A 17,656-nucleotide genomic window follows, 5' to 3' on the forward strand; every position below is an offset into this window, starting at 1 on the left:
CGAAGTCTAATTTAAATTATATATATACGAGGAGAGTTCTATATAGAATTATGCTAGAATTACTATGTACATTACAACGTTCATGCATACCATGCTCTAGATAACCCCTTCCATTCGTGATGGCTAATATGCTTGCGTACACTGATAATAACTGTTCGTCTGCAGTAAACATATATTATTATTCTTGTTATTTTCATTTATTATACAACGTTTTTCGTTCCCTCTTTTTCTTGTAATACCTTGTCATATCCTCTGCAGTCATTGACGGAACATTTTATCGCCTATACTCCCACCCATGTAATACATATGTATGTTATTACACGACCGCGTCACAGTTGCTTTGCAATTGATTCGCAACACTGACGGAAGCAGTGGATCTTGTATATTACTGCGTTGATAAATGTGTGTCACAATACGGTTGATCGTTTGACTTGGCAGTCGACTGTACACGAAGGACAAACAACACGCTGCTATTATAGTTATTTTATTGCCTATGGGCTACCGGCTTTATTTTATAAATGTGAGTATTTACTATGTTTAATATGTATAACAATATGCTTATACACAGTACATTTTGATGGTTGGAAGTTATGCTCAGACTTATAGGCACGTGAGGTAGGACATAATAATATACATTAACATATACCTATATAATATATATTTACATCCATTATGCATATATATATAATTATATATATCAATATCATTCATACATTTATTTAGTCTATTTTATACAAACTCGAATATAAGTATATAATATGAATTGTAGCTCGTACCCATATGGTACCAGGTACCAAAATATTTGATCAAATTAAAGCCGACCCCTTTTAACAAGAATATTATAGCATCGATGATATTGTAGTACTCGTTTTCATATTGTTCACTTCAACATCATTTGTACTAATAAATAAGTACAAAAGAAATAATAAAATGATTTTTGAGTTAAGTTATAACATTTATATGCCTCACTTAAAAAGGTGAGTCACATCAATCATATTATTAAAAAACCATAAAAATAAAGTCTATAACTATATTAATGATATTTTAGGCAGAAATCACTTTTAGCTATCGTTAGTACCTATAACTATAATATATAAAAATAACAATTACTATTTTATTTTTGTTCACTATTAGTAAAACCAAAATAACTTTTTCACGATATTAATAATCACGTGGTTCCTAAATAATTTAATAAACATTCTAAAATTATTTTTCAGAGGTGACATCAGTTTCAAACACATATTAAGCATAATGACTAATCAAGGTAAGTTACTATTTATTCTGACATTATAGATGATTCATCGTACATACATATAACTATTGTAATACTTATACTCAAGATCGTATTGAATATATTGTAAAATATCGAAAAAGAGGACTTAATACTTTGAATCAAACATAAATAATCATAATGTATATACATTATAGCCTATAGTTTGTATTAGGTACCTATTATATATATATATTATAATGTTATGAATAATCTCTAACACAATAATTATTTTTTAAACCAATTTTTGACTTTTTTAATAAGTTATTTATATCTTAGGTGCATACCTATCTACGAAAAAATATTAAAATCATATATTTGATGGTATTTCAATCACATAGCCATGTAGGTATAGTTAAGATTCCATTTCTTATCGTTTATTTTAGTGTATTTATATACGTGCATTATGCCATTATATCAAAATGAGATTACTTTTAAATTTAACAAATACATTTTTTTTTCTTTCTACTTTTATATTATTATAGGTATAACTATAATAATAGTATAAATAGTTTTTGGTTCAAAAACTGAATAGGTAACTATATTTAAATTGAAAACAACTGTTAATAATTTAACTATTAACTTAATAATTACAAAAAGTTAATAGGTTGAATAAGAAAGCATTCAGTAATAACTAACAAAGTAATAAGATATTATGTAGAAATGCATTTTAGAATGTAAATGAATAAATTTCTATAATCTCCACGCTTAATAGTAATTATTAGGTTGATCGATTGTTTATTCTATATATATTTTTACATAACAATATACTTATAGGTAGGTGTAGGCACATCCAAAAAACAACTTTACGATGCATATATATTTTATGCCTAATGATAATAATTACATAATATACAATATATATATATATATAACTACAGATATAAATACCTATTCAATTGTTTTTTAATTACAATTTTTGGTTGTCACATTCCGACGTGACGTGGGTTATATTAGATAACCCAGTGAACTGCTGACTTTTAGCGGAAATAAATCATTTAAAATATTTTTATTTTTTAAAACTTTATTATAAATATATAATGTTTACAATAAGCATATGTGCAGTTATAATGTGATATAACTTGATATATTATGCATATACAAAATATGCCAAGGAAATTGCCAATTGCTAACATTTTTTTTAATTTAAAATATTATATATGCATGTAAAAATTATTATTAGTTTATTACGTCACAACGATTATCCATAAAAAATTTCAATTGTTTGTTTTACAATTATTATTGTTTCATTTAACTTTTATAATAAGAAAATAAATAATAATATAACATCTTACTCCGAAATAGTAAGGCTGGAATTTTGATGCAATGTCATCTTTTTTCTGGTGTTTTAAAATGTTAGTCCGTAAGTATAATATGTGTTTTGGATGATACTGATTATTTTGAAGTATTTTTTTGACAAAATTAACTTTAAATGCATTTGTTGACAATTTTAGTGCATTTTCTTAGTTTTTAGAGCATTTTTCACAATTTATTCCTGAACAAAAATTATTGCGATTAACAAGAGACTTTCGATAAACCGCTGACGGCACGAATGATAAATTATACAACTTGACAAGTTATCATCGATAACAATTTTATTATAGCTAGGCCTTCCCGCTCAAATTATCACCGTTAAATACACCTGTTATTTATTATTAATTTTATTATACTATACATACATAGAAAAAAAAAAAATACACTACCGTAGTATCATTTTAAAATTGCTTTCCAATGTTTAAGCTATATTGCTATATAATAATTGAAATTCATTTTTTAAGGGCATTTTTAAGTAAATACTCTTTCAAGAAAACCATTCAAATTATTTCATGTGCCCTAACGACTGTTGTTATTTTATAAATATAAGTAAAATTTTCTAATTTTTGTTTTAAGCAGATAGAGTGGTTTTAATAACAAAATCTAAAACGCTCACATCAACTGTACTCGTAATCGAACGCCAAGCCGATAACAACAATGAGCACAATGAAAAAAACGAATATCTGGCTGGTGGAGAACACAGTGGTATCGTGATCAGCAAAATTGGGAAATACGGTAAAATATATAAATATATATATATTTACGTGTGCAGAAAATTCAAAAAAATATATATAAAACCATAGTTCATCACAGTAGATATTCAAGACGAAACACCCGAAGATACATCGGTGCAGTTTTGCGTTTTTCTGGTTAACGGTCAAACGGGTTTACACACCAAAGAAAGACGTACCATAAGATTTTGGTGTAATGGAGATGAAACAGTTGACGCCTCAGCAGTGGCGTCTCAATTCTTTCAAGACTTAGTCTTACCAGATCAATTTCCTCTTGGTATCTATTTGTAATTTTTGTTATTAAGTATTAATTAATCCTAGAGGAGCGAAAAATGATTACACAAAGCTACTGAAATTTTGTATTCGTGTTTTTATTTTTAGATTATGTTGGTTTCGTAAAAAGATTACTGACTTTAATGCACAAAAGCTACAAATGTGTGTCAAAACTAGAAATTGAATTAAAACAATTGGAAAGAATGGCAGTAGGACCTGTAAATCAAGGTACAATTTTCAGTACTTCATAATAATTTGTTGATTTCTGTTGCTAACAAGTCAACCTATAAAATATATTTTATAGTTTCTGTTGAAGGCTCGAAATTAAATTTGGATATATCACAGACTAAATTACGTGAATTGATCGAATCTTCATATCCTAACCCACTAACTATTGACGATATTAACAAGTAAAACTTATTTTTTTGCTTATTAAATTTTTATCGTTCAACTATAGATTCTGTAATTCTTATTTTTGTCAAGAAAACGCGGATGGAAGAACGAAGACATAAAAGACAATTTAGAGAAATTACAACAATCTGGAATCGTTAAGCCTGTCGATGGTGGCTACACAAGAGTCGTCCTCCACGACAAGGTAAAAACACTTTTTTTTCTTTTTTTTTTTTATATTAATTCCTAATGATCTGTAAGACTGTTATACTCGTTTTTTAAGATTGTAGAACAAATGCCTGTCATTCAGTATAATCGGCAACCAACTGTTGCCATCATCACAGCGGAGTATTGCGAAAAAGTAGCAGTTGATACGTTGATCGATAATAAAGAAACATTTGTACGATACACCACTGTTGGTAAGAACACAAAATACGAAATTTTCTATTTTAAATTTATCTATTATTAAAAAAATCACTATAGCTATAGAAATTACTGAACCACGACTAATGAAAGTTTAGGTTATAGCCTTATATAGACACTATACTGAAGGTAAAATCAAGGTTTAACAATAAATAAATTATATGATTATGAATGCGAGCTAATTTCCAGTGTTTTATAAATACAAGGTTAAATTGTTTACATAGATATATCACCTATAATAGGTAGGTATATCACAACTCACAAGCCTCGCCTGCAAGTTTTCAGAAAAAAAAATGAATAACTATACTTATAAATATGTATTTATAATGTATAATATGTATCCACAACTAAAATTAAAAACTAAAACTGTACCTACCTGCTTAAAAAAGTTATTTTGTCGAATAGATACCAAACAGTAGGTATTCTCTCCTCTATTTTAAGGCTAGCCTAATATGTATTATTACCATTTACAGCACGTTCATACAATTTGTCAACTTGTACGTTGTACAATTAACAACTTAACGGTAATTGGAAATTAGTTGCTAACTAAGTATTACAGATACAATTTTATTAAATTAATTGGATTTAAAACTGAATGATAAATTATCTTTATTGATATTATTACATACCAATATAATAATCATAGAATTTTATTATTTTTGTTATTTTTATTAATAGTAGGACCTACCTACCTAAGATAAAAAAAAAAAAATAGGTAATCCAACTGTATATAAATAAAAATCAATGTGCGTTTTTAAATGGAGCTTATATAGACTTGAAAACTACTGAACCAATTGAACCAAATTTTGCACACAATATATACCTACCTATATTCTTTGAGATTTTGCAGGGAAAGTTTAAAAATTTATTTTTAAAGCTTCATAGGTTACTGTAAGGCGGTTCATGCGTGTTTAGATCACTAAAATCAAAAAGTTTTTTGTTTATACAATTATATTGTATATAGATTTGTTATTGATCAGAAAAAAAATGAAAAAAAAAATGATTTGTATGATTGAAGACTCAGAAACTATCTACTCGAATGGTTTTGACGAGAATTTCAAAATTTGTTCTTAGATATATTCTGAAAGTTTAGAGATTAGTTGTTATAACACAAGCCATATGATAAAATATCCAATTTATCATAGGCGGTTACCCATCTGAGATGATTCTTGTTGATGAATTTGGGAAAAATAAAATAAAATTGCAATTTGTGTTCAATTAGTTAATAAAAGTATTTAATTAGTATAAAAGTGTTTGATTATTAATAAAAGTATTTAATTAGTATAAAAGTGTTTGATTATTAATAAAAGTATTTAATTAGTATAAAAGTGTTTGATTATTAATAAAAATTAAGGCTGCCCCCCCCCCTGAATTTTCACCTGCGGGCGCCCTTGCTCATCTCGGTCGAATCTGTTCACAGATGTACTCAAAAAGTTCAAATTTAAATACACCTATGACCTATATATAGCGCCAAATTATAAATCTATATTTTACGAGTGTAGTTGTCAGTTGTGAATCGAAAATTGATCTGGCGCAGTAGGATTATGCAACTATTATATTGCATATTAAACCTTACAATCTTATTTGTTTTGTTTTTAAGGAGAATCGAATGTTTACACGATTGGAAAAATGGGAAACCACATTGTAGTTTGTACCAAACTTCCCGCATTGGGTTTAAGCAGAGAAGCTACAACAGCAGCTGGAAATGCTATAACTCGCTTATTAGGTTTTTTAATTATTTTCTATTTCCATTCAAACACTTTGATCTCACTAAACATCCTTACCTAAATATTTTATAGGTACGTTTCAAAAAGTTGAACACGTTTTTGTATGTGGCGCTGGTGGCGGTGTACCACATTATACAAATTATGACAAACATGTGAAACTGGGAGACGTTGTCGTGTCTCACTGTGGAAACAACCAAAAGTAATAAATATAATATTGCAATGAGCACAAAAACCGACATAACAATGTCATGATATTTTATTAGAGCCGTTTATACATACTGCAAAAATGTCACCAACGAAAACGGAGACGTGAAATTCCATTGTCATCAATATAGTCCAAAAATATTTGATTTACAAATAGCGGCAATGAAATTACAAACTGAAGTAAGAAAGATTTGATTGTTTGAATAGAGTTTCGACCCTGACATATTGTACGAACAAATATTCAACAGGTAAAATCGATTGACAAAAAGCCTTTATGGGATATTTATCTAAGTGAAGGTTTAAGTAAGATTGAAAAACAAAAAACCGATAATGAATCTGATTTTAATCGACCACCAGCGGATTCAGATAAACTTCAAATGTACATTGGAGGAACAGAACTAATTGAAATTACTCATCCCATTTGCAATGATAAGGACAATAATTTGTGCGTTCGATAATAATAATAAATTAAAATAATTTTTTAATAATAACTAACTGATATTTATAATTTTAGAGGGACAAGATTACATGTTGGTCCCATTGGTGGTGGTCAAAGTGCTATATCCAATGCGTTCACTAGACAAAAATTTGCTGCAGAGTACAAATTACTGGCCATGGATTCAGAATTTGACTCTGTTATGGGTTCACTAATGGGAAACTATTGTCATTCTTATGCTATTGTTAGAGGAATTTCAGACTATAAACATGGATCAGTAAAAAACAAATGGCAACCTTATGCCTCTTTAGCTGCAGCATCTGTTATTAAAGCAATATTATCGATAACCAATGTATCAACTAAATAAAATTATTTACATTATGAAATAATCTTAGCATAAAATAGGCTTATTTTTGAAGACTTTCTAATTTAAAAATATTTGTTTTATAATATGGGTTTGTTGTTCCAAGTAAAACATGATAGAATTCAAACTATTTTTACAAATCTGTATACATTAGGTCAGTAGTATAATATAATAGTACAAAATATTATTTTATCTTTATATGGTTATAATTTTGTATACAACAGTATATGGCTTTGTAACTTCTAATTTATTGGCATATTCGTGCATCATGATTTTTGAATATTTATCATATACATTTAAGTTTAACTACATATTTGATTTTATTAAATTGTTAGTATTTAATACTTTGTTCCTATATATATAATAAAAACTATTTAACTATTTATTAAACTATAACATCAAATTTAACTTCCTAATTTTCATATTTTGTTAGAAAGTGGAAATATATATTAATACATTTTATATTATATTTTATTTTATATGTTATTTATAATAAAATATATATAGTATACACTTATATAATAGACATTAGAATAATTAGTAAAGCAACAAGAAAATTCCATGATTTAAATTTCAAGTTATGAATTTAGATTTTACAATGCATTTTTAATTATTAAAATAAAATTAACAGCAACCAACATCTAGATACTGAATGTTTTTTACTTTATTTAAAACTATATTGCATATTTCAGTGTTTTTTTTTTTTTTTTTTTTAATTGTTGAATTGTTATACTTGTCAATCATAAATATGTTTATGTTGTGTATATTTCAATAAAAAAAAATTAAAAATAGTTTATTTTTAAACATATATTATTTATGCCTATACTGTAACGAACAAGGCAATAATTAAAATATTGTTTGACAAATATGACCAAGTAAGAGTGAATTATAATATTACAACATTGAAATGATAATTTTTTTCAACATTTTGTAATATAAATAGATAAATACCCATTTTTACAGAATCTAATAATTTATTTAGGTATTCAAACCTTTCAAGCATAAATTGAAATATATACTACATTCATTTTAATCCCATTTTTTTGAAATATCAATATATTCTCCATCAGGACTTTGGTAGTTTTCGATTGGAGGAGTTTCTACTGGTCCAGTTAGTTGACATGTCAATAAGGATTCATCGAAATCAATAGCTGCTAGATACAAATCTTCAGAAACTTCGCGTAACTCATTTAATGCACGTTGCTGTGAATACTCTAGGTCACTGATAACTTGAAGATTGAAAAAGTGTTCATCATGCTTAAACATTGACCATGCCTTTGCTGCAACTATTCGTTCCTCAAGCTTATCATTACTATGCACTTCTATTGGTCTCTGACGAATGTCAAGTTCATTGGATAACGAAGCCATTAATTGCACCTCATCAATAGGTTTTAATGTTTTGGATACCTTAAAATAAATATAATACAACTGTTAATATTTATAAGTTGTATAACAATATGTAAAAGTTTGTGTATGTCTAATTAAGTTTCACATAATAGACTTATAGAATTAAAAGTAGTACCTTCAGGTGGATAAACAGCTCTTTAAACAGAAAAGAAGAATCGGTACTTAACAGAATGAGAATAGGACATACGCGACTTACACACGGGCACATAATGGCCAAGGAAGAACCTCCCTCATGCGAAGTCTGTGGTGTCCAAATATCAGTGAAACACATCACAACAGAATGCCTAAAATATCAGCAAGAACGACAAAACATCGCATTTGATATGACCCTCGACATCGCATTGGGACCCAATATTTTGGAGAACAATAAAATGATAGTTTTTTTGAAGTCAACAGGCCTCTATAACTTAATTTAATAATTTGCAATTATTTTCCTCCTTTTTATGTTTTTGTTTTTTTCCTTTTATATAAATACTAAGAAACTAAACTCTTACGCCAAATATCTCTTAAAAAAATATATAATATTGTTAAAATATTAAATCTTGTAAACCTACCATAATTATTTATTGTAACTAATGGCCAGGTAGCTGCCAGGTTTTATTTGATCAATAATAAAAAAATAATTAAAAAAATAGACTTATACAGTTATACCTACATATTTTTTTTACGTATATTTAATGAACATAATGTGAAATATTATGTTTTTGGTTACACAATTTTATACTTTGTTTAGCTACTTATGTTAAACTTCATAAAGAACAAACACAATAGATCAATGACAAACAAAATGCATTTTTTTCCTATATTTTAAATTAAAGTATGTACCAACATAAAATAATTTTTACATGATGAAAGTGGGAAATCAAATATATATATCAGACTGAAATATTCTTAAATATTAAAAATAAATATTGGGTACTAAAATGCATGAATATGATTTTAAACTTGATTTTCTGAAAGCTGTGAATTGTATATAAATGGCAATTGCATAGGTAGGTTCCTAAACTAACAATAATTTAAATTTAAATTATACTTTGTTGAAGTTTGGAATATTACAACATATTTTATAGGTACCTATGTAATGATATCATAGATAAGTATACCTTTATGCTCACATATCATGATTGTATGTTAATTAACTATTCAATAATCATATTATTCAGCTCTTATAAGAGTAGAGAACAACATCAACCCATTAACTTCAACTCCCTAATTATAATTTAATTTTAATATAACTAATAGCAGGAGCCTTAGTTGTATTAATTTATATTTAAAATTATAAATTAAATTATTCTTATAATTATATTTATTTTCTATTTGTACGTTATTGCAGATACTAGACAAAACATTTACTTCACCTTTTCCAATTTTCTAATGGATTTTTCTATCTTTTTACGTTTTCTATCTTCTCTGGCTTTTAATATCTGTGGATCTAAACGTTTCTTTTTTTTCAATGGCTCAGCAAACATGGGTACAGATGAACGGAAGAATAATGGTCCTCCATTTGTTGATATACTCCTTGATCCAACCAATGCACTCGGGTGCATGGCGACTGATGCAAGCAATTTAAACATCACAGTGGCTATTTCCAATTTTGGCTTGAAAGACAAAGCCGATTAAGAAGAAATGATAGAAATATGCTAGTTGATAATAATTAAAATACTTATGTCTTATAATCATTAATTCCGTGATGGGCTGATGGGCAAAACTACGATACGATACAACAGAAATATATTTATATTTCACATAGATAATAGAAGACTATTATCTATTATCTATGATATTCCATCACGATTTAAGATATACTTATAAATCGTGTATTCCAAGGTGGATTTATAAATTTATAAATTTAATTAATTAAAAATTATATATTATTATATTATTATATATTAAAAATTTAATCTTAATTATTAATTTAGATTTATAAATCCACCTTGGTGTATTCCATATGCTTATCTATGAAATATTATCTATAGTCCATGATGAGTGATAACCACGAAAACTAAGAGATAGAGATAATCTGCTATCTATAACACCGACGGTCACCGCTAAAATTTAAAATCCTCATGATTAATTTACAGCATTAGTTGTAGTGTCATTTATATCGCTAGATAACTGGGCAGACTGAATTTATCACATAAGAATTATTTAATTTTCAAAATAAATATTTAATGCTTTTGAAAATAAATATTATTTTTCTATATCTATAATAAAATGTGTAATCATTAGATAACATTAAGGTCATGTTGATCGGGATTTCACATTCATGCTATGATATGCAGTAATTTGTTTTTATTGTTTTCAAAAACTTATTTAATGCTGCACCTGCAATATATGCTATTATAGACAGAATATTTAAAATAAAACATAGATAATGCAGAATAAAAAAATGCGCAAAATAATTAATTGTTGTATTCAAAACACACCCATTGTTAACTTTAATATCTATTGAAGTTTTACCGTATTCTTAGCATCAGTTGTACTTAGTAAAGTTTTTTTGGAAACCCATTTTTGTACGAGACTAAATTAATAAATGGTGTGGGAAACATGCTCGAATATTTGCTAACTATAAAATATAATTATTATTTTTAATAAATTAACCAAAAATTTCTTGTAAACGTGCACGTAGTGAGTGATCATTAGTATTTATAACTGTGCGTAAAAGAAATAGCAGAGCCCACTCATACAAGTCACAGCCTCGATGCAGAATGCATGAATGATAAACATTTTACGCTCATAGCTCATCTTTATCTACTTTTTGTCCATTTTTCCTTACAAACCTTAATGATCAAATATTTCAGTTAACTAATCTGAATTCATAAATTCATTATGTCTATTTGAGATCCATCATTTTAAGATTTCTGATTTAAATTCCATTAATCAACGTTTGCAATATTCAAGATAGTCAAGCCAAATATATAGTTGTTGGCAGAGTGAAATCCGGGAAAGTAAACTGACCAATCTCAAGTAGACATCACGGTGAATTCAAATCAGTTTTAAAAAGCATAATCACATTACTAGGTCAATGACGATGGACAAAATATTGGTATGAAATAATAAAATAATGTAATAAAAAATAATTGTCCACCACCAAAGACTTTACAATTACCTTTCGATTGTACAAAATAAATACTTTTGTTTTAGATTCGTTTTTTTTGTTTTTGAAATACCTAATTTGTCATGAACAGCTAACCTCAAAACATTTTATATCTGCAGCTTTAAACAAGTTTAATTTTGAATATTTGATTAAAATTCAAAAGTTTTAAAAAAAAGTACAATTTCTATGATATTAAAATTAAATAATAAATGATTAAATTTGGTCATTCTCTTTAAAATGCCATACAATTATTTTTTATTCCTGGCCTAGTATCTAAAATATGTGTAAAATATATTAACAAACCTATATAATTATATTTTTAATAGTAGATGAAAATATCATGTTATTGAAGTTTTATTTAAAAATCAAAACAAAATACATTTTTCTATAAAAATATGTTGTATTATAATTTTAAACTAGTTTATTATAACCAATACCAACTCCAGTTACTAAGATTTTTGAATCACAGCCTTGGCGTAAATCTTCATTTTGAGAACTAGTATAAGGTTCCAATTTAAATGATATCCCAAAAAATTCTTTCAAATGTCTTAAAAATTGAATCCTACATTTTTTTTTTTATAAAATAAATCAAATTTATTAGTTTTAATAGATAAATATTATTAATTTTAATTTTAAAAATAACTACTTACGTGTAAGGTGATAATGGTCCTAATACAACATGAGATACATCTTTTTGTCTAAGAGCCATGTAAAGAAGTACAATGGATTGAAAAGAAGAGTCTATACAACCCCCGCGCCAAATCTCTTCAAGTATAGCTGATGCTGCATTTTCTGCAACTTCTTCTGCTGTTGTCCTTTGACCAGTAAATGGCAGTGAAACACTATCAGCAGTTAATACTATTCCATTAGTTGTTGATGCAACAATATTTGCACCAAAACCTGGGGATTTTCCACATAGTTTTCCTTTTGGATGATCCACCGTAAAATATACATCAGGGATAAATTTAAGCATAACAGATTTAGCTTTTTCTACCATCCGATTGGAAATTGATGGTGATACCCTCAATGAAAAAAATGTCCCTCTAATTTTTTTAATTTTTCCAAAATCTGTTAACTTTACATAAAAAATAAATTGTTGATAAATTATAGGTAGAAGAAAGATTATTATTTTACTTGTAATGGTTTAGTATATTTAACAGGTTCACACGAAAAATATATTTCCCCTCCACCATCTGGTTCCATTCCTCGTTTTTTTATTTCCAAATTTGCGTCTGTAGCTAATAATAATATCCTCTGAAGAATTATTAGGGCTCCAGCTTTAAAAGCATCAACTGATGGATCTTTCTTTAAAAATAAATAAATATTTTTATTTTCAATAAAATGTATAAACCGCTTTAATAACTTACTTGATTATTAGTAACTCCTTTAAGTGTGGCTTGTATTCCTTTTTTACAGTAAGGTGCAATCATGATAATTAGTTCTAAGTAATACCCTATACCTCGTAATTTACAACAATCATGATCTATTGCACCACCAATAAGTAAGCCAGGTTGAAAATATAAGTCAGTACCAGTCTCATTGACATCCAAATTAGTTCCATTAGTTAATTTGTCAACTAAACGTAGGAAATTTACTTCAAACTCTAAAATTGTAAAGACAATTATTATTAATTTGTGATATTTCGTATCTTAAAAATATATTTTTACCTTTGAGCCCAGGTTCATTTTCTTGTGATCGAATATTTCGTATTTTAACTGGCTTACCACTTAGAAGTGATAATATTATTCTTGTACGAAAATTACTGCAGCCTTCAAAAATCATAATTTCTTTTTAAATGACAAATGAATTGAAGCATAAGTATAAAAAAAAATTAAAATTTAAAGGCTGAAGCCTAGAACACACAATAGATAAATAGACATTAAGCAGCAATGTTTGCAGCATGGGCGCATGGCAGCCTACTATCAGTGCTATCTCGGAGTATAGGATCTCTAAATAATATACAAGTTCTTATCATAATTTGGAATGATGGAATAATGTTTGGAAACCAGTATGACCATCCAATGAAAAATTAAATTATGAAAAAAAAGTATTTAGTGTAATAAATCACAGAACAATATATTATTAGCACAAATCAAATAGTTTATTATTCTGTGATCAAATACTATACAGGCTAAATACTACAATACGGAAATATGTATAAATTTTCTCATAGAGACTATGTTCTGTGGTTCTGGGCGTTCTGGCGACTGGCGCGATAAACGTCAAAGTGGTTGCCTATTCATCCCCTTAAAATATAATAGTTATAATTTAAGGGATTTTGTATAGGCAAATACTAGTGAAGTGATCGCTACACTCCGATAGATTGAACACACGTTCACATCGGTCGTTCAAAACATGAGTTGTTCAATGGTAAAATTTACTAAGGAGCAAGACGAGATATTGGTTGAATCTGTATCTAAACACCCCACAATTTATAATCCCCAAAGTAAGAATTATAAAGATTTAAACAGCCGGGATGCAATTTGGAAAGATATAAGTTGCAACGTTGGACGAAGTGAAATATTATAAATATTGTTTGTAAAAAATATTAAATTTCTAGGAATATAAATAACTTTGTTTTTACATTGACATTATAATATTACGATTATAACAAGTATACAACAGATAATTTAACCATTTAAGTTTAAAATAAATAATTATTTTCAAGGTAAGACTATATATAACACTGTCTACTTATGATTGAGTATTTTAGAATTGATGAAAGCACGTGTAGGTACATCTATACAACAAGCAAAAAATAAATTATAATTTCTGGACATTTATTTTTATCGTGTATATTATAATATCAAAACTAATTTTAATCTCCGTGATATATTATATTATAATGAATTATGAATTATTTTTAAAATATTAAAATAGTAAAATAATTTTTAAAATGTAAGCATTTTTGTGTTAGACGGTTACTTATATTAAACATTGTACACATACTTAGAAACAGTTAAAACTAATTATTTATTTATTTTAAAAAAACACACTAAGTATTGGTAGATGATATTCTTGAAATTTGGTGATTTTGCCCCGAGACTGCACCTTCTTGAATAAAAAATTGTTTAAATTTTCCCCTAACATCAAAACTATCTGCACTCACAAAACCACCTCTACTACATAAAGTGCCCATCTCAATACTTTATCCTTCGTCATATTCATAGTAAATTTTATTACCTTTTTCTAAAAACGCATCTCTCAGCATATTATGCCAACAACATGCGACAATAACTAAATCGTCGCATACTTCTACATCAATTGCTATTGCAGTATGAAATACTCTGAAAACTTGTGCTAATAAGCCAAATGCATTTTCCGTCACTCAACGACAACGACTCAACCTGTAATTAAAAATAGTTTTTGCTCTATCTTGTCTAGCCGTAGATCTAGAGTACGGCTTCATTATATGTCTGTGAAGTCTGAATGCTTCATCGCCAACAATAACAAATGGTGTAGAATTATCAGAGCCTAGTAGTTTTTCGTCACTTGGGAAATTAAAATTGCCAGAATAAATTTGCTGTCCCATTATTTATTTTCCAAATATGCCGCTGTCTCCTTCTTTACCATAGGACCCGACATCAATGGCTAAAAATTTACAATTCGCATCTACCAGTGCTAATAAGACGAGAGAAAAATGTTTTCTGTAGTTAAAATATAAAGAACCGGTATTTTTTGGGCACTTCATTCGAATATGTTTACTATTGATTGCGCCAATACAATTTGGAAAATTCCATCTTGTCCAAAACTCTTGAGCTTTATCTTTCATATTTAATTTACTCGGATTAGGTATACAATGTGTTAACAGATGCTTTTTCATAGATTTTAAGGTATTTTGTATTATAATACTAATATAGCTGTGTGATATTCGGAAAGCAAAAGATAAAGAACGGTACGTTTCTCCAGAAGCTAAAAATCTGAAAAAAATAATATACATAATATATTATATGCATGCCATTTTTTATTAATTTATTTGAATCAAAATATACTATAATAATATAATAGCTGGTACTAATAACTAAATAACCGACAACAATTTATGTTATACATATTTTATTTGTTAAAGTTAACGAAGTATAATTTTTTAATCTACAGCTTACTAATTAATATACTGCAGTATACAGATGCGTTTTATGTTTATATCTGCAATTTCAATACACCATAAAATTTTCAAAATATTTTAACTTTTGTTGAGCTATTTATAAGCATAATACATTTTCGGGTTTTTTTTATTTTTTTTTTTTGCTAACGTCGATTAAAATGTATTCGATCGGTCAAAAAATTTAATACAAGATTCTTCATAGGTAAACTTGTTTTAAGTGAAAATCAAAAAAAAAGTTGAGTGTAATTATTTGATTGTTTTTTATAAATTTTATAATTTTTTTTATAAATTATGTTTTTATTATTAATCAGTATTTTAATAATTCTTGTTCGAAATCGATTACGAATATTTATTTGTACTAGATGAAGACTGCAAGAGACGGTACAAGAATATTAAATATGCCTATTTAAAAAATAAACGGGCAAGAATAATGAATACTGGAGCAAGTGCCTCTTCAAAACCCTCAAAATGGCATTTAGCACCATTTTTAACTTTTTTGGATACAGTACCACAAGAAAGAAAGTAAGTACCTTATTACATATGATAGAGTGATTGGTTTCAAGTGCAACAATAATTATTTCGCAAACTATTAACTTTTTTTCAAAATTTGTTTTTTTTTAAATTTTTTGATACATATTTTTTAATAATTGCAGTTAATATTAATTTGGCTATAATAACAAATTATGAACATTTATTATTCATTTTAATAGCACTACATCAAATATATATGATACTGATAATAAAGAAGATTCTGGCTCAGACGAAGAGGAAATAAATATCACACAAGATGATATTATACTCCAGGCATTACCAGTAACGCATGGTCCTCAATCTCCGTCGACTTCAAAAGCACAAAAATCGACTAATAAAAGAAAAAATTTAAAAGTCACTGAATTATTGGAAAAAAGATCTAAAGAAAGAATAGAGCTGATGACACAACTGATTGCTAAAAAAAATACGAATGAGTACGATGATGTTGATAATTTTTTCAAAAGTTTAACTCTATCTGTCAAAAAGTTGCCACCACACTTAATTTCACAGGCAAAATTGAAAATGTTGACAATTGTGATTGACTTGGAACTTCAAGCTGCAAATAATCATATACATGTAACGTCCACATCATACACCTAGCAGTAGCAGAGTATCATTACAGTCAAATACTTCAACAAGTAGTTCCCCATATTCTAACAACTTTACTCCATACAGTTATAGTCCACCATCACTAGATTCATAATTATATTCAAATATTGAACAACAGTTTGGACCAGCAAATCCAACGACATTTACGCCTTTCCAGTCAGTTCAAAATACGAATGATGAATGGAACACCAATTCTCAAGAAATTTAGAAATTTAACAATATATTTTAGAATATTATCTTAGAAGGTATTTTGATTTTTTTTTAAAATTAATTGTTCATAATAAGTCAATTAAATATATGATAAGGTAACTATTTTTATTTATTTTAATCAATAAAAAATTGATTTATTATTAACTTTGATATAAATTGTATATTAAAATAAAACAAAAGTATTCCACAAATAAATGTATGAATCTGAGTTCTTATTTCATTTTACTTTATCTGTACCTAATTGAAAAATTGTACTTACCTCAATGATGTAACCGCCAATTTTTCTTCTGGTGATAACTGATATGGGTTTCCTTATAACAAATGTTGGATTTATTGTTAAATCGTCTCTTATTATAGATTCAAAATAAAACCGAACTGATTACGATTTAATCTAAAAAATTCCCTAAACTTAATTTCATTATTTTTCGGATGGCCGTTGATAAGTATTTCATGATAACCTTCGGTACTCCTCTTTGTAAATAATGGATCATGCTGCTTTCTTTTTTCTTCTGACAAATACCAGTGTAAGATCTTACATCATCATCTTCTTCTTCTAGCAAAAGAA

General features: G+C 27.3%; 3 protein-coding genes and 1 pseudogene across 8 annotated transcripts; 2 read left to right on the forward strand and 2 right to left on the reverse strand.

Annotated features, from left to right (window-relative positions):
* Nucleotides 1-234: 234 nt before the first annotated feature.
* LOC107173931 (uncharacterized) lies at nt 235-7,158 on the forward strand. 6 transcript variants are annotated; one of them, XM_015524681.2, is made up of 13 exons: nt 235-520; nt 1,218-1,264; nt 3,161-3,319; nt 3,398-3,592; nt 3,697-3,816; nt 3,893-3,998; nt 4,072-4,183; nt 4,262-4,397; nt 6,002-6,127; nt 6,201-6,327; nt 6,392-6,512; nt 6,581-6,777; nt 6,847-7,158. In XM_015524681.2, the coding sequence occupies exons 2-13, from the start codon at nt 1,252-1,254 to the stop codon at nt 7,133-7,135; spliced, it is 1,701 nt and encodes a 566-aa protein (XP_015380167.1). In that variant the 5' UTR covers nt 235-520; nt 1,218-1,251; the 3' UTR covers nt 7,136-7,158. The 6 variants fall into 6 exon arrangements, with proteins under 6 accessions (XP_015380167.1, XP_015380169.1, XP_089074755.1 ...); XM_015524683.2 differs by having other exon boundaries at nt 237-520; nt 3,164-3,319; XM_089218629.1 differs by lacking the exon at nt 235-520 and adding an exon at nt 597-615.
* Nucleotides 7,159-8,086: 928 nt separating this feature from the next.
* Nucleotides 8,087-10,314, reverse strand: mRpL40 (mitochondrial ribosomal protein L40). Its single transcript, XM_015524699.2, has 2 exons — nt 9,898-10,314; nt 8,087-8,539 (listed from the first exon to the last, which is right to left on the reverse strand). The coding sequence occupies exons 1-2, from the start codon at nt 10,111-10,113 to the stop codon at nt 8,162-8,164; spliced, it is 594 nt and encodes a 197-aa protein (XP_015380185.2). The 5' UTR covers nt 10,114-10,314; the 3' UTR covers nt 8,087-8,161.
* Nucleotides 10,315-11,972: 1,658 nt separating this feature from the next.
* Rtc1 (RNA terminal phosphate cyclase 1) lies at nt 11,973-13,556 on the reverse strand. The gene is made up of 5 exons (XM_015524700.2): nt 13,304-13,556; nt 13,004-13,239; nt 12,771-12,941; nt 12,287-12,711; nt 11,973-12,198 (listed from the first exon to the last, which is right to left on the reverse strand). Exons 1-5 carry the CDS (start codon nt 13,416-13,418, stop codon nt 12,048-12,050), a joined length of 1,098 nt encoding a protein of 365 aa, XP_015380186.1. The 5' UTR covers nt 13,419-13,556; the 3' UTR covers nt 11,973-12,047.
* Nucleotides 13,557-13,814: 258 nt separating this feature from the next.
* LOC107173915 (uncharacterized) lies at nt 13,815-17,089 on the forward strand (annotated as a pseudogene).
* The last annotated feature ends 567 nt before the right edge of the window (nt 17,090-17,656 follow it).

The sequence above is a fragment of the Diuraphis noxia genome, unplaced genomic scaffold (assembly GCF_037042655.1).
Source record: "Diuraphis noxia isolate RWA-SAM2 unplaced genomic scaffold, SU_Dnox_SAM2 contig0002, whole genome shotgun sequence".
In the NCBI taxonomy this organism is placed as follows: domain Eukaryota; kingdom Metazoa; phylum Arthropoda; class Insecta; order Hemiptera; family Aphididae; genus Diuraphis; species Diuraphis noxia.

Bases quoted from the DNA above. Each gene is read 5' to 3' on its own strand.
- LOC107173931 (XM_015524681.2), top strand. The intron at 4,398-6,001 runs GTAAGAACACAA...TTTGTTTTTAAG, and splicing joins TGTACGATACACCACTGTTG to GAGAATCGAATGTTTACACG. The intron at 6,328-6,391 runs GTAATAAATATA...ATATTTTATTAG, and splicing joins CACTGTGGAAACAACCAAAA to AGCCGTTTATACATACTGCA.
- mRpL40 (XM_015524699.2), bottom strand. From the start codon at position 10,113: ATGTTTAAATTGCTTGCATCAGTCGCCATGCACCCGAGTGCATTGGTT. The intron at 8,540-9,897 runs GTGAAGTAAATG...ATTTATTTTAAG, and splicing joins CCATTAGAAAATTGGAAAAG to GTATCCAAAACATTAAAACC.
- Rtc1 (XM_015524700.2), bottom strand. From the start codon at position 13,418: ATGATTTTTGAAGGCTGCAGTAATTTTCGTACAAGAATAATATTATCA. The intron at 13,240-13,303 runs GTAAAAATATAT...TTACAATTTTAG, and splicing joins AAATGAACCTGGGCTCAAAG to AGTTTGAAGTAAATTTCCTA. The intron at 12,712-12,770 runs GTAAAATAATAA...TTTTATGTAAAG, and splicing joins AATATACTAAACCATTACAA to TTAACAGATTTTGGAAAAAT.